Source organism: Plecotus auritus (assembly GCF_963455305.1).
Source record: "Plecotus auritus genome assembly, chromosome: 2".
Lineage (NCBI taxonomy): Eukaryota > Metazoa > Chordata > Mammalia > Chiroptera > Vespertilionidae > Plecotus > Plecotus auritus.
This window is the reverse complement of record NC_137771.1, coordinates 55,394,541-55,417,809: the sequence shown is the minus strand read 5'-3', so window position 1 is coordinate 55,417,809 and position 23,269 is coordinate 55,394,541. Positions and strand designations below refer to the sequence as shown.

At 37.6% G+C, this 23,269-nt stretch overlaps 1 protein-coding gene across 1 annotated transcript in view; it reads left to right on the top strand.

Moving 5' to 3' along the window:
• The window catches only part of LRRIQ3 (leucine rich repeats and IQ motif containing 3), an 88,349-nt gene that overhangs the window by 13,311 nt on the left and 51,769 nt on the right, over nucleotides 1-23,269 (top strand). Inside the window, exons 4-5 of the mRNA XM_080655232.1 lie at nucleotides 4,507-4,640; nucleotides 17,731-17,887. Of these exons, the coding sequence (XP_080511358.1) occupies nucleotides 4,507-4,640; nucleotides 17,731-17,887 (291 nt within the window). The remainder of the gene's footprint in view (nucleotides 1-4,506; nucleotides 4,641-17,730; nucleotides 17,888-23,269) is intronic.

Here is a 23,269-nt window from a genome sequence, read left to right as displayed (position 1 = left end):
CAACTATAAACATGCTTGAAACGTGCAAATAGAAGACCTTAGCAGAGTAATAGTAGATATAAAGAATAAATGGTGTTTTGCGATCTCAGAAATGCAATAACCAACCAACCAAACAAACAAGCAAACACTTAGTGGATGAATTTAACATTAGATTGAAAGGGAAAGGAAAAACAGAATAGTAGAAATTGGCCGATATGAGCAAGAGGAAATGGACTGAAAAATAATAGATATTCCATGCAAATGGAAACAAATATCCCATGGAAATGGAAACAAAGGAAAGCAAGGACAGCTTATACATTTATCAGATGATGTTGTAGACTTTAAGCCAAAGACCTTAATAAGAGACAAACAAGGTAACTATATAATTATATATATATCCAACATAGAGCATCAAAATATATAAATCAAATATTTACAGGCTTTAAGGGAGAAGTATACAGCATAAGTAATTTTAGAGGAATTCCATACCCCACTTTTAACAATGGATTAATGTATTTCACATCATTGTTTCTCTCCCTCCCTCTCTTTCTTTTTTTTAAAATATATTTTATTGATTTTTTACAGAGAGGAAGGGAGAGGGATAGAGAATTAGAAACATCGATGAGAGAGAAACATCGATCAGCTGCCTCCTGCACACACCCTATTGGGTATGTGCCTGCAACCAAGGTACATGCCCTTGACTTGAATCGAACCTGGGACCCTTGAGTCCGCAGGCCGACACTCTATCCACTGAGCCAAACCAGTTAGGGCTCCCTCCCTTTCTAAAATCAAGTAAAAATAAATATAAAATTGTTTGGGAATCTGGGTAATTATATACAATATGAATAGAATATAGTTTTTTTGTTGTTGTTTAAATATGTTTTTACTAGAGGCCTGGTGCATGAAATTTGTGCATGGAAGGGGGGGTCCCTCAGCCCGGCCTGCACCCTCTCAAATCCAGGACTCCTCGGGGGATGTCTGACTGCTGGTTTAGGCCCCACCCCTCTCACAATCTGGGACTGCTGGCTCCTAACCACTCGCCTGCCTGCCTGCCTGATTGCCCCTAACCATTCTACCAGCCTGCCTGCCTGATGCCCCTAACTGCCTCTGCTTGCCAGCCTGATCACCCCCTAACTGCCCCCCCTGCCAGCCTGGTAGCCCCCTAACTGCCCTCCCTTCCAGCCTGGCCACCCCTTAACTGCCTCCCTGCTGGCCTGGCTGCCCCCTAACCACTCTCCTGCTGGCCTGTTCCCTCCTAACTACCCTCCTGCCGGCCTGGTTGTCCTTTAACTGCCCCCCTGCCAGTCTGGTCGCCCCCTAACCGCCTCCCTGCCAACCTGGCTGCCCCCTTACCACCCTCCTTCTGTCCTGTTCCCTCCTAACTACCCCCCTCTGGCCTGTTCAGCCCCTAAATTCCCCCCTGCCGGCCTGGTCATCCCCTAACTGCCCCCCTGCTGGCCTGCCCCCCCCCCCCTAACTTTCCGGTAGGAAGTCGGACATCGGAAGATATCCAGTCGACCCAGTGTAATTAGCATGTTACCCTTTTATCAGTATAGATTGATTTTTTAGAAAGAGAGGAAGGGAGAAGGAGAGGGAGAGATAGGGACATTAATGGTGAGAGAGGATCATGATCGGCTGCCTCCTGCATGCACTACTGAGGATCAAGCCCACAACCCAGGTATGTTCCCTAACCAGTAATCGAACCAGTGATCTCTTGGTTCATGGGTCGATGCTCAATCACTGAGCCACACTGGCAAGGCCGAACTACTCTTCCTGTTAGAACACAAAGTACTGTCTTCCATATGAGTTATATTACAAAAGTCCTTAGTATTTTTTTTGAAATGCCTCGTCATGTTTTATAGCAGGGTTAGCAATAGCCCCATTTTCACTTCAGGGTTATAATAGCAAGTGGTAGACCATAGGTATTTTATTATTCTACCAACTATTTTGTTGATTGTTGATAGTTCTTTGTTAAACTTTTACTGTAATAATTTAATTCTTTTTATTAAATTTAAGATATTAGTACTAATTATCCTTAGAGTTAATGTTTTTCATAATTTTACATTATGTACTTTGGAGAAATCGCTTTATAAATTGCTTTAGACTGTTTTTTGAGTATCAAATACATGAGGTATATAGGTTCTTTGTAAACTCTAAAAGTATGTATCCTTTTAAGTAATATTATTATGGAACTGCAACAGATAACATTATTTGGATGCTTGAAATGTTTTAGCCCTATTCTAAGTGCTTTACAGATATTCCCTCACACCAACCCAGTGAGGCAGTACTATTGCTATCTCTACAGATGATGAATTGGGGACAGGTAAGTTACTTACCCTAAATCACATTGCTAGCAAGTTGTAGAACTGGAATTTAAATCCAGGACATATTCCTCTAGTGGAGGAAATGTATTACTTACCCTTTAGAAAGAGGATATTTCCATTTATTCTCAGATTTCAAATGGTTTATGGCATTTGTACAAATTTACTGCAGCTTTATTGTCATTTTACAAAATAATTGTCTCAGGACATCAGAAAGCTGAGTGTAGAGGTTACTTGTTCTCTGGCAGGGACACTAACCCTGCCCACAGATGAAGAGTATCTTATATAATAAAAGGCTAATATGCAAATTGACCAAACGGCGGAACAATCGGTCACTATGATGCGCACTGACCACCAGGGGGCAGACGCTCAATGCAGGAGCTTCCCCCTGGTGTCAGTGCGCTCCCACAGGGGGAGCGCCGCTCAGCCAGAAGCCCTGAGGCGGGCTCACAGCTGGTGAGCGCAGCAGAGATGCCAGGAGCCTCGCCTGCCTCCACAGCAGCACTAAGGATGTCCAACTGCCGGCTTAGGCCCACTCCCCGTGGAGAGTGGGCCTAAGCGATCAGTCGGACATCCCTTGAGGGCTCCCGGACTGTGAGAGGGTGCAGGCCAGGCTGAGGTACCCTCCCCGCCAAGTGCATGAATTTTGTGCACCGTGCCTCTAGTTCTCTTTATAAAGAGAAGGAGTTACTCATGCCTTGGTGAGAATCCAGACTCTGCTTTAACTACAGTGTGAACTTAATGGTTCTCTGCTGGTGAGAACTGCATCTGACCAGGATCACTTAGGGCTAGCCACCTAAGTTCCCTACTATATTCTTCTTGTTCACTTCTTTTAATGCTCTCAAACTCCTTGGCCCCAAGCTGCTATAGGGGAGGAAAAACAATTTTCCCTCTACTGTTCCTTCTAAGTTCTTGGCTGAGACTTATGTAATAAAAGACAGATTAACAAGAGAAAGACAAACAGAAGTTTTTTACTGTCTACCCCATGTATACATCAGAGATACCCAGGGTAAAATGAGTAACTCCTGAAGTGGCTTAGAATTAAAGCTTAAAGAATGGGGAGAGAGAACGTACGCTTCTTAGGAGAGTAAATGATTTTTAGGAAAGATGAATGGCCCTTAGAAGAACAGATGGGAGTTTGTGACAAAATTCATCTGGGTGTGGTGGTCTCTCTTAAACTCCTTTCTTATTTTCTTCCCCTTAATAAGAGACAATCTTTCCTGGTTGATGAAACTACTGACAAGAAGATTTATTTTGAATGCATTTTGGAAGATCTTCCTTTAGGCAGATAAGGGAAGTTCAGAGAAATCCCCTCCCTGTTTTTGCTGTTTTTCAAGTGTCTCCCACTCAAAATAATGAATATGCCAAAGGAGCATATTTTGGGATGGCATGTCTTGATCTCCTACAATCATATTATGGTGTGGCAAGAAGTAGCACTAATCTGCAAGATTTTGTTGTTGTTATTCTAGCAGTACATAGATAATTGAAGGTATAGGCAGAAAAGGTGTGTGTTCATAACATGATGGGTTTGGTCATTTTCAAACAATACAAATTTTAGTTTTTTAAAGCAGAATCCTTACATTCATAACATAACCAAATTGGCTTTACTACTAACCAGTAAAATGATCAATAAGATATAGGGAGTCTGTATTTCCAAATGTAAACAATTTGCAGGTGATAGATCTTAGAGATAATTTCTTTAAAGGAAAGAGAGAATATAACTTTCCCCAGGGGGATGTGCTGTGTTCCAATAAAAGTGTCCAACATTGTAGTGAAGTTGCAACAAAATTTTGAACTACTGTAAATTATTTTATGAATCCAACATGACAGTTTTCTTGATGGGGATCCACAGAATACTTTTAGAATTTCACTGAATACCTATTCATGTAACTACTTTTCAGAGGTTGACATACTTATGGTCAAAGCTGATATCTATGCTATCAGATTGGGAGAAGAATCTGGAGAATAGAGGAAGTTATCATCATGGATCTTGCATTTTGTTAGAGAATTGAAGTTATTTGGTGTTACTAATTCTTGATTTACTGATCGAATAAAATATATGTGAAAATGTATATTATTCAACTGCTGTGCCTTTAAGATACCTATGAATGTGTTAGTAGTTTCTACCAAGAGAGTACCGAGTTTAAAGTGTCTTTTGGAAATAATTTCATGAAATATAATTATTAAACATATTTTCTTTATACAGGGATCAACCTATGAGGATGAAACTAATAACATCAAATTTGTTATTTCAAAAATAAATGAAATCATGGCTCATAATTCACCAGTTTTGATTATTCAAAGATGGATACGTGGTTTCCTAGTTAGAAAACATTTGAGGTATGTTTTATTTTCTCTGCTATTTGAATATTAAAGTAATATGTTAAGAAAATCAATGATAAAAAGGCATTTTTCTAATAATATTCATTTTTGCATTCCTATTAAAACGGAACTTTATTGATTACATGAATTAGTTTTAAGGAACACATAACAGACTCTATAGTAATATCTTATAATATTTGGCATAATAAAAATTTGATACTTTTCCTTTTTTAAAAAAAATTGACTATATATATATATATAAGTAATAAAGTTTTTATTAATTAATAATTGAGTAATTCTGACAGTGTTTCTCTTAAGTTAAAAAACAGCAATCTAAAACATACTGAATTCCCTCATATAATGGGATAAAATAGAAATATAAACCATGTTCTATATAATGTATAATGGGGTACAATAGAAATATAAACCATGAAACATAAATGAGGATTTCATATTTTGTTTGAATGTGAAGATAATTTTGGTGAAACATCTGCTACCATATCAATATACATTGTCTTTTGGTTAATTGTATTTTTCTTTCTCTTTGTTCCTTGCATTTGTTTCCGGTAGCTGACATTTGCAAATAGAGGAATACCTTTCTTGGCAGAATCTCTGAACACTGAACTTGGGGAGACAAGATAGGGTACTCTGTCATCAATTTATATATATATATTAGTCATGCCAAACATCACACATATGATAAAGTAAATGAATATTTTTATATAGCTTAATTTCAGATGCTAAATGATAGAGTATATAAGATAGAAATTAAATTTCCCCCTGAAATATAGGTAGGATTAAAATAGATCCAGAATTGGGCAATGACAGTCTCTGAGAAACCCAGATTAGGAAGTTTCGTTGAAATGATATTCAGCATTGTATGGTAGGCAGAGAGAATGGTCTCCTGCATTGGACTGCATGGCTAAATCATAGATAGTAGTAGCCCTGTTAGAGAGAGAAAAGTATGAGGATCAAGAAACCAAACTGACCATAATACAGTGCCTGCAACTTCTGAAGAAGAGGTTCCATATACTTTTCAAACTAAGGTCAAAGTGTGAGAGAAATTGGGCTCACAGTGGAAACAAGTAAAATTATATGGAATAAAAGATGTGGAAGAGGATCAGACAGTTGCTGACAGGTGCATATTTATTTAAAATATTATTTCTGTCTCATCTTTTTTTAAATTTAGTGTGAGCTTTATATGAAATAAAGATCTAATTAAAGGGACTTATCTTTAGCTTATGCCCCTACAATTGAGTTTTTCACTCTTAGAATCAAGATTTCCTGTATATGCATGTAACATGAGATTAAAAACCTTGTACATGGAAATAGTATCTCAAAATTCAGCATGCATGAATAGAATTTGAATAAGATTTGTGGGGAGAGATGTCTGTAATCTATATATATAAAAGGCCAATATGCTAAGTGTCCGACCATCTGATTGGTCACTATGACCGCACTGAGGACACCAGGGGCAGACACTCAACACAGGAGCTGCCATGACATGCACTGGCACCGTAGACCTAGCACCCACACTTGGCTTCCCCTAAGTGAGACACAGGCCCCACCACCATCCCAGGGCGACAGCCCACCAAATTGCAGCTGATGCTGCCAAGACCCCATAGTGCAAAATGCGATCCACAGCCAGCGCAGCCCAGAAACGGTCACTGTGGGAATGGGTAATGACATCATGTAGCAACACCCGGCTTCCTCTCCCTAGCGACGACTAGCCTCCTTGCAGTTTCTTCAGCCCAGGAACATGATTTGCTTTATAGCCAGGTGCAAACATTTCACACTTTACACAAATGTCTGTGAAGCATTTTCCCGTGCCTCATCTCATTTGATCCTCACAGAAGTCCTCGAGTAGGTAGATAGGAGACTTGGTGGAATCTTATTTTCATTAGCCAGAAAACAGAGATTTAGAAAACTTAGAAACTTGACCCAACTGAAAAGAAGTAAGAAATGGTGGACCTTGAAAATGACTTTAGGTTTTCTCACTGCACAGAATATAGTCAAACACTGCTGCAGTTAAATATTTTACCTTTTGTTCTCCCTGCATGATGTACAATAATAATCTGCTTCGTGTTGATATTTACTGCTGTGTTGCTGACAACTACCTGAAAGAGAAATTGGGGTGCTTTACTGGGCTGGGAAAAGTTTAGCTACATCAGAAAGCAGGCATAATTAAGCAAGTTTATTCTATATCCATAAAAGGCTAAGTTGACTCATGCATGCGCGATGCATATAAAGTTCTTTCTGGTGCCAATCGCATGCGCATGTTTCGATCTGTCATTGTCAATGGTGAATTTGGTTGACACTTCTATTATAAAGAAAGAGCCAACAGTGATATTAAAATATTTCTTCTAATTTTCACCGGGCCACTAGTAAAAATATATCAGGGTGGTTCAAGACAGACAAATTTGAATTATTTCTCTCTTTTAAATGCTGTTCCATTAGGCATATTAATTAACTACTCTGAGCCTGAGTTCCTGATATGTTAAATGGTAGAGAGCAGGGGCTAACAGCAGTTTGCTTGTGGGAATTGAGGTCATGTTTATAAAGCACATAACACCTGGCAAATATGGATATTGCATTCTTATTAGCTATTATTTTTATATTAATGTTATATACTTATGTTTATGTTTATTATCTCATATGATACTGTAAAGATAATAGTAGTAAGATCTCTTCAGTCTTTAAAAATATTTTATTTTATTGTTGATAGTATTACAGATGTTCTCCAGTCCAACCCCCTTTACCTCCCTCTCCCAACCCCTAACCTACCCCAGGCCTTCACCAAAATATCATCTTTGTTGTTATTATTATATGTTGTGCTCTCTGCATTATTAGACTCCATGGAAAAATGTTTTGGATTTCTTTCTCCCTTTCAATTATATTTACCATAACATTCACTGAGTAATTGCATTGATCAACTTAGAAATCCTTTAATTGCTCCCAATTTACTAGGGGCAAATGACTAGGATATTTGCCCATGAAATGGTCATCACATACTTTCGTTATCACAAACACTTACCATACTGTATTGCAGATGTCTGTATAATTACATCTCCAGATGTACTTCACAATCCATAATGCTTGATACATGGTAGGTGCTCAAAAATATTTGCTTAATAGATGATACATCAATAAATGGAGAGACTGTGAAAGCTAGAACCAGAAAAGCATTTTTGGATTCATCTATGGGAAAGCAAAATCAGAAAGAACTAGGAAACATACAAAGCTACTCTGAAAGGTGCCTATGGATTCCTAAAGTTCCAATCAATCAGTGCTCTCATCAATCTATTTCTAGCCATGAGAAATGTCTCCCATGCTCCAGTGTTTTGCACCTTGCTTGAAATTTGTTCACTTGAACTGCTTGAAATTTTGTATACAGCTTTTACATATTATATACTGCTTAACTTTAGGAAATTATTATAATTACTGTTATTATTTTTAAAGTCATAGTATTTTAATATGGGGGTCTGAGGAAGGTACACACTTTTAGAATGAAGTGTTGTGCTTAGATTGGCAGCTTTCTAAACTAAGTAAGGGCAGCTATTGAGGTAATAGGGAGGATTATTGGTTGGGTCAATGTGATATAAAAAAGGTAAAAGAATGGAAAAAATTAGGAAACAAACATTGAATGTGTGGTAATGTCAAGTACCTTATTAGATACTTTAGTACACTTTATATTATTTAATACATTAGAACTTTTAAGTTTGTCCTGTACTTTCTATTTTTCTGATGAAATATTAAGAATTTAACTTGGTTGAGAAATTAGGATATGTGTCCAATTTGAGACAGCTATTTATTTATGTTTAGGACATTTGTGGTCACACATAAAGAGATGAAACTGTGTATGTTAAACATGCAAATTACAGTTTTGCCATATCCCAAATCGTATTCTCTCTTTTCCACAGCCCTGGAATCAGCTATTTTCCAAAGAGCCCTAGGCTGTTTAGTAGGGAATGGTATTTGGAAACCAAAATCATGGAACTAGATGTGTTCCTTGCTTCTGGGGCATCATGGTTCCTAGGTCATTTCACCAGACTGAATAGAAAATGGATTATTATTTTCTTCATTGTGAATTCATACTGATACCTCCAATGCTAATCCAGCACTGAGGGTTCCTCACTGTTTACCTTTATTTCCATGTTATATTTCCCTTCTTCTACCATGTGAATTCTGGTTGTCAACATTGCCAATAATTTTACTTATTAGCTTAACACATTAAGCTCCAAGCCTGTTTTGTCTTCCTTTCCAGAAAATAAAGTGTCAGTCATTGGTGATTGACATGGCGCTTAATGTGTTAATCCTATTGACACAAAGTAGTTTGACAATCATTATACATAAACTATTATCAACCAGAAACACCCTAGTGGAATTATTATTTTCTATATATAATAGTATCCTATCTAATAAAAGAGTAATATGCAAATTGACTGTCACTCCAACACACAGGATGGCCGCCCCCATGTGGTCAAAGATGGCCTCCCCCATGTGGATACAAGATGGCTGCCACAAGATGGCTGGCAGGGGAGGGCAGTTGTGGGTGATCAGGCCAGCAGGGGAGGGCAGTTGGGAGGGACCAGGCATGCAAGGGAGGGCAGTTGGGGGTGACCAGGCCTGCAGGGGAGGACAGTTGGGGTGACCAGGCCTGCAGGGGAGAGAAGTTGGAGGGGACCAGGCCAGCAGGGAAGGGCAGTTATGAGTGACCAGGCCTGCAGGGGAGAGAAGTTGGAGGGGACCAGGCCTGAAGGGAGGCAGTTGGGGGGGACCAGGCCTACATGGGAGGGCAGTTGGGGACAACCAGGCCAGCAGGGAAGGGCAGTTAGGAGTGACCAGGCCTGCAGGGGAGGGCAGTTGGGGGCGACCAGGTCTGCAGGGGAGGACAGTTATGGGTGACCAGGTTGGCAGGGGAAGGCAGTTAGGGGTGACCAGGCCGGCAGGGGAGGGCAGTTAGGGGCAATTGGGCTGGCAGGGGAGCAGTTAGGCATCAATCAGGCTGGCAGGGGAGTGGTTAGGGGGTGATCAGGCTGGCTGGCAGAAGCAGTTAGGGGCAATCAGTCAGGCAGGCAGGCGAGTGTTTGGGAGCCAGGAGTCCTGGATTGTGAGAGGGATGTCCAACTGCCCACTTGGGATCAGGCCTAAACAGGCAGTCAGACATCCCTCGAGGGATCCCAGATTGGAGAGAGTGCAGGCTGGGCTGAGGGACAACCCCCCTCCCCACCGTGCACGAATTTCGTGTACCGGGCCTCTGGTCCTATATAATAAAAGCCCAGCGACCATAATGGCGTAACGACCAGAACGACCTCTCGACCAGTCGCTATGAGGTGCATTGACCACCTCTCTGTTCCTCCCCCTGGCCCGCAGGCTCCCATCGCTGGATGGTGAATGGGGAGGGCAGTTGGGGGCAACCAGGCCTGCAGGGGAGGGAAGTTGGGGGCGATCAGGGTTGCAGGGGAGGGCAGTTAGGGGTGACCAGGCATGCAGGGGAGGGCAGTTGGGGGTGACCAGGCCTGCAGGGGAGGACAGTTAGGGGTGACCAGGTCGGCAGGTGAGGGAAGTTAGGGGTCACCAGGCCGGCAGGGGAGGGCAGTGGCAGCGGGGCAGGACTGGGGACTGGCAAGCAGGCAGAACGGCCTCTTGCCCCCGCTCCAGCCCCCAGGCTCCAATCACTGCTGGTTGGTGAACAGGGAACCACGGGGAACCAATATGGGTGGTGGTGGGGCAGGACTGGGGACTGGCAAGAGGGTGAAAGATGGCCCAATTGCAGGTTAGGCCTAGGGACCCTACCTGCGCACAATTTCGTGTACGCTGGGCCTCTAGTATAATATAACATGTTATATAATGGTACAGTAGCTTTGTATATTACTTTACAAAAATAACATGTGACTTTATTGTTACTAAATTACTTTTACTGCAATATACTTTTTTTCATGTTTAAAATTTTAAATATAATTAGCTCACTCAATCCTCACAGCAATTATGTCAGATAAATATAATTATTTCATAGATACCATAAGAGACAAATTGAGGATTAGTAAAAAAAAGGTAGATGAAAAGAAGAGAAAGTACTACATTTATATATTTAATACAAATATAATATGAAGAAAACTAAGGCATTTATTTTAGTAGTAGAATATCTCCCCAAACTCTTTATATTTATATAGTAGGCCTAGAAGGTAGCATCAATGTCAGATAGAGGGATTATAATATGCTTGCTGTAGTTTTCTGGTTGTGTGTTGATGGATAGCTCATTTGTTAAAATTCCTTTCATAAAATAATTAAAGCAAGTACTTTTCTTATCCTTCCTGCATAAAAATTTGGAAAATTATAGGTTATGTTTCATCTAGAGTTCTTATCTGCAAACAATAGAAGCTAACTCTAAATGACTGAGGGATAATATAATTTGTTGGAGGTTTATCCTGGAAGCTCACAGAATATTCAGGAAACCACAATAACTGGACTTGAGAAATAAGTAGCAATGAGAGGCAATGCAGAGCCAAGACTCCCCCAGAGAAAGAGTTTGCTCAGGGAGCTTCCGTTTACTAACTGTATGACACCTTGTCATTTTGCTGCAGTTGTCCTTGGGCTTTTGGATCATTCCTAAAAAAAGTGTAAATTCAGGGATAAAGCATTAAATAGGCTGATGCTAAGTTATATGACAGTGTCTTAGCTCTTAGGAAAGTGGAAAAGGAAGTATCTGTTCCCTTAAGTCAGCCATACATTGGAGATAACAATATATCAATACAGGTAGCCAGAATGTCAGGGTCTTCAGGTACTATGCAGCTTCACTAAATGTACATTAAATTCATTTTGGTTTGCATAGCCCTCTATATATAAAAAAGCCTAAGCAACCGAATGACCAGTGGCTATGATGCGCACTGACCACCAGGGGGCAGACGCTCAATGCAGGAGCTGCCTCCTGATGGTCAGTGTGCTCTCACAGCTGGAGCTCCACTCAGCTGATCGACGGGCACCAGACGCAGGGATTGTGGCTGACTGCCGCAGCCCAGAGACCACAGCGGAAGGGCAGCGAGCCTACTGAGCAGCAGCAGTGGCAGTCACAGTGGGGCCAGGATGAGCAGGAGTGGCAGGCAGGAGCAGCAGGCGGCATTGGACTGCTGGTTTTGGCCCGATCCCCACAGGCTATGATGAGAGATCCCACTGGTGCACAAATCCATGCACCAGGCCTTTAGTATTATTATAATAGGCAAGACTGATATGTTTTCTAGGATATCTAGAATATTTTTGTAAGTTACAAATTTCTTATTTTAAATTTAATTCACAATTAAGTTCATATATGTATATATCTATATCCAAATATGTATATATGCACTTATTTTCTATTCTCCAAATGTCTATAAGGTAGAATGGGAGAAAAAATGTTTGTGTGTGTGTGTGTGTGTGTGTTCATATATGTATGTTTCAGAATATGTTATAGATCAAGGTTTTACAAAATTCAGCTTATGGGCACAATCCAACATGGTTTATTACAGAAGAAGAATGCTTTTTTATATATATATTTTATATATTTTTATTAATTTTTTACAGAGAGGAAGAGAGAGGAGAGGGATAGAGAGCCAGAAACATCGATGAGAGAGAAACATCGATTAGCTGCCTCCTGCACACCTCCTACTGGGGATGTGCCCACAACCAAGGTATGTGCCCTTGACCGGAATCGAACCCGGGACCTTTCAATCCGCAGGCCGACACTCTATCCACTGAGCCAAACCGGTTTCGGCGCTTTTTTATATTTTTAAAGAATTGTAAATATATAGAAGAGTGTGCAACACAACCAAATATATACTGCAAAAACCTAAAATATTTACTCTCTGGCTCTTTATGGAAAAGTTTTTGATCCTGATATAGAAGGCTATGCAAAACACAAGGTTAAAATTTCTATTTTAATTGAATTTTGATATGATGGATAATTTCGTTGTTCATTTTGTTATGTATGTTACTAGTTTTTGAGTTGAATTTAAACTTTGCTTGGAGCTGTGCTCAAGAAAGCAAGAAAAACTTTTTCCCCCTAATTTTTAGGTTGCTAGAAAAATGTCGATTTAATTTTCCTGAACTATAAAGTTTATATGAAGGATAAAAGTGCATAAGTATAAACAAAACTACAGAAATTTGTTGTAGGTAACTTACGATATAATAACTAACTTTGAAATCTATATTGTTAATTGCCCCATAATTATTTGATATATGAATATCCTGGAATCATGACAAATGTTTGCAAATAAGATTCCCTGTGAAAGAAAAAGATGTTGATTATAATCTAGGGAATTAGACTATAGGTTGCAACTGAGCTACCAGTTGGTTCATCAAACTTAAGGGCAACTTACTAGGGGGAAAAGAGAACAAACAAGATTTATGACCTGGAGACTATTATGCTAAGCAAAATAAGTCAGTCAGAGAAAGACAAGTATCACATGATCTTACTCATATGTGGAATCTAAAGAAAAAAATAAACTTATGAACAAAATAGTTCCAGAGACATAGAAACATGGAACAGATTGATGAATCTCAGAGGGAAGGTGGGGGTTGATGGGTGGATGGGTGGGTGGGGAGTGATTAATCAAAGAACTTATATGCATATATGCATAACCCATGGACAAAGACAATACAATAGTATGATGAAGGCCTAGGGCAGGGTGGGGAGGCTAGAAGAGGTCAATGGAGGAAAAGAAAAGGTACATCTGTATTACTTTCAACAATAAAGATACATAAATAAAAAAATAATAAAAAGATTTACTAACTTGAAGTTCCCCTGAAAGGGTACAGAATAAATAGGTCATAGCTGATTCTAAGACAAAATCTTTGAACATTAACATCTATGAATGCATTCCTTTTTTATATACACTATTAATGCTCTACTAGTTTTTAAATGGGTATGAATTATCAAATAATACTCAACATAGTAATGTCAAATGTATATGATGCAGGAAATTATTAGCCTCATTTCAAATTATTCACATAAAAGATTTTCTTTATAAGAATTTTATAATGTACCTTACGTGATTTCATAATATAAAAGCATTAGAGACAACTTTTCAGTAATACATCTATTATTTGGATGGTAATTGACTGTTACATGCAGTGTACATTTTGAGTCCTTATTTTGGAATTATGAAAAGGAATTATAATAGTCTATTATTTTTATAGTAAATTATGTAATTTTGAATGCTGATTTTGTTCAATAGTGACTACATTATTTATATATAATAAAGATTAAGTTAATTCCTGCCTTAGAAAATAGGTATATCAAAATAGAAGTAGCACACATTTTTTTAAAGGTAAATCCTGTTTTAAATGATAAATTTAGATCAACATTCCTATGAAAATATTTGAGTAAGGTGAATTTGCCAGATACAAATAATTTAAAATAAAATCTATCTTTGCATATGGTTTGGATCGTTAATCATAATCTGTAAAGACAAGGTACAGATTCAAGCCAGTGTTATCTAAAATTTCCAGCTTTAAAATTAACATAGTTTAATAATCTTTTGGAAAACAGATGTGCTTTCCTCTACTATTTGCTAAACAAAAATATAATCTTTGTTAAAATATTATTAAATGACTGAAAATATTTTATGATTGTGTAAGCAACTTAATAATTTAACATAAATAAAATAAATTGTATCTGGTCTTATAATATCTTTCTGAGTTTAATAGTGCCTCTACTTAAGTTGTCAGAATTAGACTGAATCATTTATTTTTTTTAAGTTTACACAGAATAATTTTAATTTTACTAACACTTTACAAAATGTTTTGATTTTTTTGAAACTCAGAATAAAAAAAATAGACATATCTTAGTCTTTTTAGAAACTAGTTTTTCATTTTTGAAGTGGTATGGAAGCAGAATATTTTGTATGATTGTTTTCTTTCAAAATGAGTGAGCTTCTACATAGATACACAAGCAAGCTTTAGTACCATCTTCTTGTCCTCATTAGATTCATTAGCAAACTAATGGCTTACAGAGGTGAATAGACTCATTCTAACCTTGTGTGGTTCTTCCTGCATTTGGGACAGGAGCAGCACATCCATAAACAGAATTCAGAAAATGTAATAATAGTCTTGTTTCCTGGGTACCATGCCTTGATGATTCAAGCTCTCATAGCAGGATCACTCCTGTCTGCCTTCTCTTTCAGATGAGGACAGTTCTGATTCTCTTAAGCCTTTGTTGCCATTCCAGAAACAAGTCTCCTTTAGAAATATATAGTTCAAAACAAATCACATGCAACACATGGCACTTACATTTAAGCTACTCTAACAGCAACCTTTGTGTCTGTGACCTATGCATTTTGACTGCCTACTTCAGAGGACAGTTTATTAAACAAAATCAGAAAATCTCATTATAATGAATCATTTTCTTGGAGTAGACGGGATGTAGATGTAATTAACTTTGCTTATGAAATGCCAGAGAATACTTTTAGGAGATCATGCCTGAACTGAAGCTTTAATAATTGGATCTGATTATCACATTTAATAGAATAACTAAGAACTAGTCATTTTTCTCTTGCTCTTTTCAAAATTTCCTTTCTTTGTTTTTGGATTTTAATAGTTTTACTATGAGGTGTCTGGATGTGGATCTCTGCACTTATTCTTTTTATAATTTGTTGATCCCTTAGATTTATAGATTAATGTTTTCTTTAGATTTCAGACAGTTTTAGACATTAATTCTAATATATATTTTTATTTTCTTCTCTCTTCTTTTATCTGTTACTTTCATTATTCCTATGTTGGTGGACTTAATGATACTCCAGATTTCTTTGTGGGTCTAATAACTTGTCTTCAATATTTTTCTCTCTGTCAGCATAATTTTTATCAATCTTTTCAAGATTTCTGATTTTTTTCTACCAATTAAAATCTGCTGTTGAATGACTTAAACAAGCATTTCCTGTTATTATACTTTTTAATCGCAGAATTTTCATTTGGTTCTTTTTTAGTAATTTCTGTGTCTTTATGGATAATCTGTGTTTGAGAAGACATCATTATTATACCTCTCTTTACTTATTTAAGGTTTATTTCCTTTAAGCATATTTATAATAGCTGCTTTGAAGCCTTTATCTTTTTTGTCTGTCATCTGTGCCCTTTCAATAGCAGTTCCAAAGGCCTGCTCTTTTTATCTGTCTAGTTTACACTTTTGTCTTTCTTTGCCTGTCATAGTTTTTTGTTGAAAACTGGACATTTTAGATAGCATATTGTAACAACTCTGGATACTGATCTCTTCACCCAGGACTCTTTTTTTGCTTGTTAACTTATTTAATGACTAGGTGGACTATTTTAGTGAAGTCTATTCCCCCGCATTGAGCAGCCTGTGATGTTGCTTCTTAGCATGCACACCGTTGGCTGGGCGCAGCCCCTTGGGGTGACAGTGGTTGTAGCAGGGCTCTCTTTGACTATCTCTTTTTCTGATTTCTCTGCTAAGCTCTTTGAAACCTTTGACATCACAACTGTTATTAGCCTCCACTAATTTCCAGCTGATTTCTCTATGGTTTTCAACAATATTTTGAGAAATTTCTCTATATCTGACCCTTTAAAAGAGGAAATTAAAAAAATCTTAGAAATTCTAATCTAGGCAGGAGTAGCTAAGAGGTCTTGGGCTCTCCTCCTCTTCTCAGCCCTGACTTGTAGGGCAGAAGCTCTCACCCAGTTCAACAGGTAGAGAATAGTAGAGCTCTGATCACCAGTGCTCTCAGCAAGTAGAGAACAAGTATAATTATATTATACACTAGAGGCCCAGTGCATGAAAATTCATGCAGTGGAATAGAGGTCCCTCAGCACAGCCTGCCCCCTCTCACAGTCTGGGAGCGCTCAGGGGCGGGAGGCGACCTGGTGATCAGGGGAAGGCGATGCCCCCATCACACCTCTGCTGCTGCCACTGCTGGCAGTGCAAGGCTTGGCTGGCCCTGGTTACCTGAGCCTCGGGCGGCCCTGGGTGGCTGGGCAGCTGCCACCTGAGGCTTGCCTGCACCTCAGGTGTCAGCTGGGCAGCTGCCATTCCAGGCTTGCCTGCACCTCAGGCCAGCCCTGGGTGGCTGGGCAGCCACCATCTGAGGCTTGCCTGTGCCTCAGTCTGGCCCTGGGCAGCTGGGGGAGCTGAGGAGAAGAGGGGACTCAGTCCCCGGTGCCCAGTCCCTGGTGGGGCTGAGGGGACTGGGCGCCACCATCTTGTGGCTGTGGGCGCTGCCGTCTTTGTGAGGGTGTGATAGTCAATTAGCATATTCCTTCTTTATTAGATAGGATAGTTAAGAGAACTGTAAATCATCTTGAAGTTGACCAAAGAGAACCAGGAGAAAAGACAGCTAAGAAAAACTCGTTTGGGATCAGAGAAAAAAACATTTGCAAAAGGCTGGAAGTTTATAACATTAAAAAACTTCACTACTTAGTATGATATTAGTTTGTTTAATCCATTTATCAGGTAATATTGACATAAAACATAATATTAAAGTTAGCCTCACTTATTTTTCAACCTTTTTTAAGTGGGACCTATAGAAAATTTAAAATTATTTTGTGGCTTACATTATATTCTGTTGAATACTACTACTCTGCAGTAATTTTCCTAGATGGAAATAAAAATAACTTCTTCACTGGAAAGGAAAAATTAAGATAGGTTACCTTATATTTTTCTAGATAATTTAGTCATGTTCTTTCTGCCATTCTATATAATAAAGAGCTGATATGCTAATTAGACCAGATGGCAGAACAAACTTCCGGAATGACCTTCCAGAGGACCTTCTGGAAAGACCAGTGGCGGGGGTTGGGGCTGCAAGGCAGCAGGGGCTGTGAGGGCTGAGGCAGCTGATGCTGCGAGGGCCTACTCTTGCATGAATTTCGTGCATCAGGCCTCTAGTTATATCATAAAATGCGGAGTCAGATATAAGTATAGAATTGTTTATGGATTCAAATCACCACAGATTTCTCATCACTCATTTATCTCATAATGAATGTTGATGGAAAATATTAGTGCCTAAATAGTATAATATATTATTAAAATAAATATTACATTAAATTTACCACCATGTTTTCTAAGATGTATTTTCCTTCTCTTTACTTTGGTTAAAATACTAAATGACTACTTTCCCCCTTTATTATTCAGCCCCTTGTTTTTGCATAAAAAACGTCAAGAAAAATTTATTAGTGAATGTAAAACAAAATGGGCTTACAAACACAAAAGATATGAAGATAAGGTTTTTAAGGATCTCATTATTAAGCCTGAAACAAATATAACAGGAAAGCTTGCACGAAGGAAACATGTAAGTCGAATGAATTTATTACTTTTCTTTGAAATATTTTTATTGAAGATACTATAATTATAATTTTTGTAACATTTTAAGTAAAATGTATTGTATCATATTGTTAATATTCTACTTGTGATTTTCTTGATGTGAGAAAAGTCATATAATAATGTAGTACAAATGTAATTTTGTGATATATTAATTACTGTTATCACGACCATTTTATAATTTATGCTTTGTGTATGTATATGTATTTCTCTTATGAATTATAAGTAGATATTAATAGTAGTATAAAATTACTTCTTAGTAGTTTAAAACATAAATATTTAGTTTATTAAAGACTGATAATTCCATATATGGCATAATATTAATTCACTATTTGATTCTAAATTATGTACTGCTTTGAGGACACAGTGGAAATAGAAACGTATTTATTGAGTGCCTGCTGTGTACCAGGCACTGCACTAGATATATTTCATGTGATATGTATTTTATTTTCCACAACACTGTAAGATAGATATTTTTATCTCATTTTTATAAACAGGAAAACTAAGTCTCAGAGGAGTTAGTTAATTTACCAAAGCTACACAGTTAAGTAACATTGCTGGGACTTACCTTCAGGTCTCCTGACACCAGAGTTTATGCTTTTTGTTTTGACTTGGACATTAGGTAATGGTAGAAATGAAGACAATATTGTAGCATAATTAACAAAAATGAACTTTTTATAATTTGTAAAGCACTGTGTTTGTGATAAACTTTTTTATATGTGGACTTTTCCTGAGTAGCCTGAGCTACAAAAATTTTTATTATACTAACATTATTAGGAGGATCTACAAAAAGGTCCAGACTGCCATTAGTCTTATTTCAATGTAATTGAGGACATGTGTTCTAAATATAGCACAGAGATATCCTCAAGCCCTTAAATCTCAGAAGTTATTCATTGAATAAAAACATAGTTTTTAAAGGCAAAGGCATCCTACTCAAAACTTTTCCCTCATGAGCACTCAGTGCCAACTATATTAATTTGCCCCATATGATAGTATGCTTTATTAAACTATAAAGTTCATGTGAAGTGTCTTTTGGCCCTCTATGTAGAATATAAACTTACTTATTTTAGTCATGACACTTGCTTTTTATATGCTTTACACAGAGGAGCCTTTCACTGAATATTGTAACCAATTTGGATATGATGATAACCAATTTGGATATAGATATATATATATATATATATATATATATATATATATATATATATATTTAGAAAGATTCATATACAGAGATATGTATATATACATACACACATATCCATATGTTTATATATCCATATACATAGATGTAGGTTATGTTATGGCAAGTGACTATTATGGGCATCAATAGGAGTAAAATATTCATATTATAAAGGTTACTAGAGGCTTGGCGCATAAAAATTCCTGCACTGAAGGGTGATCCCTCAGTCTGGCCTGCCCCCTCTCACTGGGGCAGGAGATGACCCAGTGATCAGGGGAAGGCGACACCCCATCACACCTCTGCTGCTACCACAGCTGACAGCGCAATCCTCGGCCAACCCTGGTTACCTGAGCCTCAGGCCCCTGGGCAGCTGGGCAGCCACCATTCGAGGCTTGCCTGCACCTCAGGCCGACCCTTGGTGGCTGGGGGCTAAAGGGAATGGGGGACTCTGGAGGCAGGTGCATGGAATGGCCTTGCCGTGCACCTGCTGCCCCGGTGGGGCTGAGGGGACTGGGTGCTGCCATCTTGTGGCTGTGGGCACCGCCATCTTTGAGGGCGTGGCAGTCAATTAGCATATTCCCTCCTTACTGGCTGTGGGCACCACCATTTTTGAGGGCGGGACAGTCAATTAGCATATTCCCTCTTTATTGGCTGTGGGCGCTTCCATCTTTGAGGGTGGGGCAGTCAATTAGCATGTTCCCTCCTTATTGGCTGTGGGCACTTCCATCTTTGCGATGGTGTGAGGGTCAATTAGCATATTCCCTCTTTATTAGATAGCATATTATATAATATCTATGCAGTTATATAGAATATATCATTATATATTGGGATTTAGAAGTGTTTTGAATGTTATGAATATTTTGTTAAAATATATTAATTATTTTGAGAAATTTCTAAAGTTCATTGGTGTTATTGATGCTAACGTCATTATTAATGTCATTTTTATTAACAACTATTTATATTTTATAAATATATACATTTTCTATGCTTTTTCATTGTGTATATCTATCATTCATAGGACATTATAGAAGTTATCTTCAGCTCAATTTCTTAAAGTAATTGAAATGAATTTTAATTATAAGATTTATCTCTGAATACTTTGTAGAAAATTGTTGTTCCATCTTCTGCTGGCTTTATTTGTACTCTCCTCTTCAGTTCACATATTCTTTAACTGTTTTTATTGCTCATATATCTAGTCTTTAGTGACTTGGAGCTTGGTTTATTAAAAACTATACTGAGATAATTGATACCCTACAATGCTTAAGAGAACCTAGGATCCAAGAACTTTGAGTTAGGGAGTAGGTAAAAGGGAGGAGGTGAGAAAATATTGCCATTTAATATTAGGAGCTCATTTTACAAAAAGATGACCTTATCAAAGTAATGAAAAAGGATTAGTCAAGAACGGAATTCAAGTTTTAGTATTTAGTAAAAGTGATCAATGGCTGAATCTGCTTCTATTTTGGGATGAAGGGTTTTGTCTAAAGGGTTTACAACTTCTTATATTCAAGGAAAGAGCCAGAGGAGTGAGTTCAAATTGCATTCATTCAATAAATGTTGTGCTTCAAAGCCAGAAGTTCATAGAAACACCAGAGTTTATGGTGCAAGAATAAACTTTAAATGAGATACAGAACCAAAAATCAGGAGCCAAGAGGAAGGACTCTGAAAAACTTGGTCAGATGGAAGAAATTAAGGATCTGAAATAATCACTAGAAATATTATTTTTATATATGACTTACAGTTATCAGTCAAATGATGGTTGCTCCTCTTGCAGAATAGGCTGACACAAATATAGAATTATGGTGGTAATATGACCACCATAATTCTATATTTTAGGGAAACTTGTATATTATTATAATGGCTTTCAGGGAAATCTAGAAACTAAATCTAGATTATTATTGATTTTGCTGAGATATCCAAGATTATTTGAAATCTGCTTTGGCATAATCAACAGTTTTCCTCAAAGGATACCAAGGAGAAGATATGTACAGGAAATAATAGCAAACAAAGCAGTTACTAACTGGGGCTTTGGCCTAAAATTTCATTGTAATTTTTTAGTAGTCTGGGCTAGATTATAAGATATTCTTTTTTATCTATTCTTTGTTAGCTCGAATAGTCTCTTTTTACTTATTTCCTAAATTGCAACCATGAATTTTAGAAGGGATACTGTATGAGAAGAAGTCACACCCATTGGAGCCAAAGGAAAGAGATTCAGGGGGGTAGAGGGAAGGGAAGCAATTTGCCATATATTTTTTTCTGAGGCAGCTTAATGGTTCCCTTTCCACCCATCCACACCCTCTTATCTGATACTTCCTTAAGCTGGTTTAGTCATATTTTGTTAGGAAGGAACAGAAAGAATGAAAGAGGTTAGAAAGAGTGTTGGTCAGGAACCATCACACCCTTTGTCTTGACACTTCTGGAGAGAGTGCATATGTTCTCCCTAGTCATCAGCAAAATGAGGAAAGGGATCAATAGAGCAATCCAGTCCAATTTCTCTGGAAGGGATCTCTTACTTGGCACCACTTCTTAAACAGCGAGTGTTTACATCTTGTATTCCTTTATGGCATTGCATAGTTCCTGGAAACACCAGATATAATCTAATATGGCAGTTACCTATACTAAGGTAAGACTTGCTTTAGAACTGTTGATTTGGTTTAATTCTAGCATATTTTATTGATTTTTTTTCTTTCCAAAGATTCATTTTTCTCATTACTAAAATCTTGCCATGTTTTTGAAAAACAAAATAAAATTTTTTCAAATATAATTCTCCTGTGAATCCTTTCCATTAATTATTACTAAATATATTTTCCTGAAGGTTTATAGATTTATTTTTTAAACCTGATGGAACTTTTGGTATTTTACTATATTATACAGTAATTTTTAATAAAGGTTCAAAAATATAACCTAACTTTTTTTTTGGTGTATATCAATCAGCTATTCATTCATGTTTTTTTTCTTTTTTTCTTTATTGATTAAGGTATTACATATGTGTACTTATCCCCCCATTGCCCCTCTACCCCGCCCACCACTCATGCCCTCACCCCCCTGTTGTCTGTGTCCATTGGTTAGGCTTATATGCATGCATACGAGTCCTTTGGTTGATCTCTCACCCTTATCCCCACCCTCCCTTACCTTCCCTCTGAGGTTTGATGGTCTAATCGATGCTTTTCTATCTCTGGATCTGTTTTTGTTCATCACTTTATGTTGTTCATTATATTCCACAAATGAGTGAGATCATGTGATATTTATCTTTCTCAGATATTTATCTTTCTCAGACTAGCTTATTTCACTTAGCATAATGCTTTCCAGTTCCATCCATGCTGTTGCAAATAGTAAGAATTCCTTCCTTTTTGTAGCGGTGAGTATTCCATTGTGTAGATGTACCACATATTTTTAATCCACTCATCTGCTCATGGGCACTTATGCTGTTTCCAAATCTTAACTATGGTAAATGGTACTGCTATGAACATGGGGGTGCATATATCCTTTCTGATTGGTGTTTCTAGTTTCTTTAATTATAATACTTATGCATGGCAAATACATGAGAGCATTATCAAGATTTTTATAGTGCTATTTAATTGTCAGAATGTTAGGTAATTATTCCTTTTTTTCTGATAGTTTTTCTTTTTTTCTAATCAGAAATCATGTTTATTTACATAATAAAACAAAAAAAAGATTTTTCATTGTGGATAAAAAGATTATACCTGCATTATTTATAATATAAATATGGAAATATTGCTTTCAGGAACCTCTATTTTGTATCATAGTTCACATAATCAGTTCTCTTTTTTATAGTTAACTAGAGGCCTGATGCACAAAATTCTTGCAAGGGGCTTGGCCTCCGCTGCCGCCGCTTCACCTGGAAGGTCGTCCAGAAGGATGTCTGGTCTAATTAGCATATTACGCTTTTATTATTATAGATAAACATTATTTTTTTAGAGCCCTTTCAGGTTCATAGCAAAATTAGTGGAAAGTACAGAGTTCCCATGTATTCCCTGTCCCGACACATGCACAACCTTTCCTGCAGTGGTGCATTTGCTATACTTTATGAACCTAAATTAACCCATCATTATCTCCCAAAGTCCATAGTTTACATTAGGGTTTATTCTTGACTTGTACAGTCTATAAGTTGTGACAAATACATTAGAAAGTATCATACAGAATAGATTTATTGCC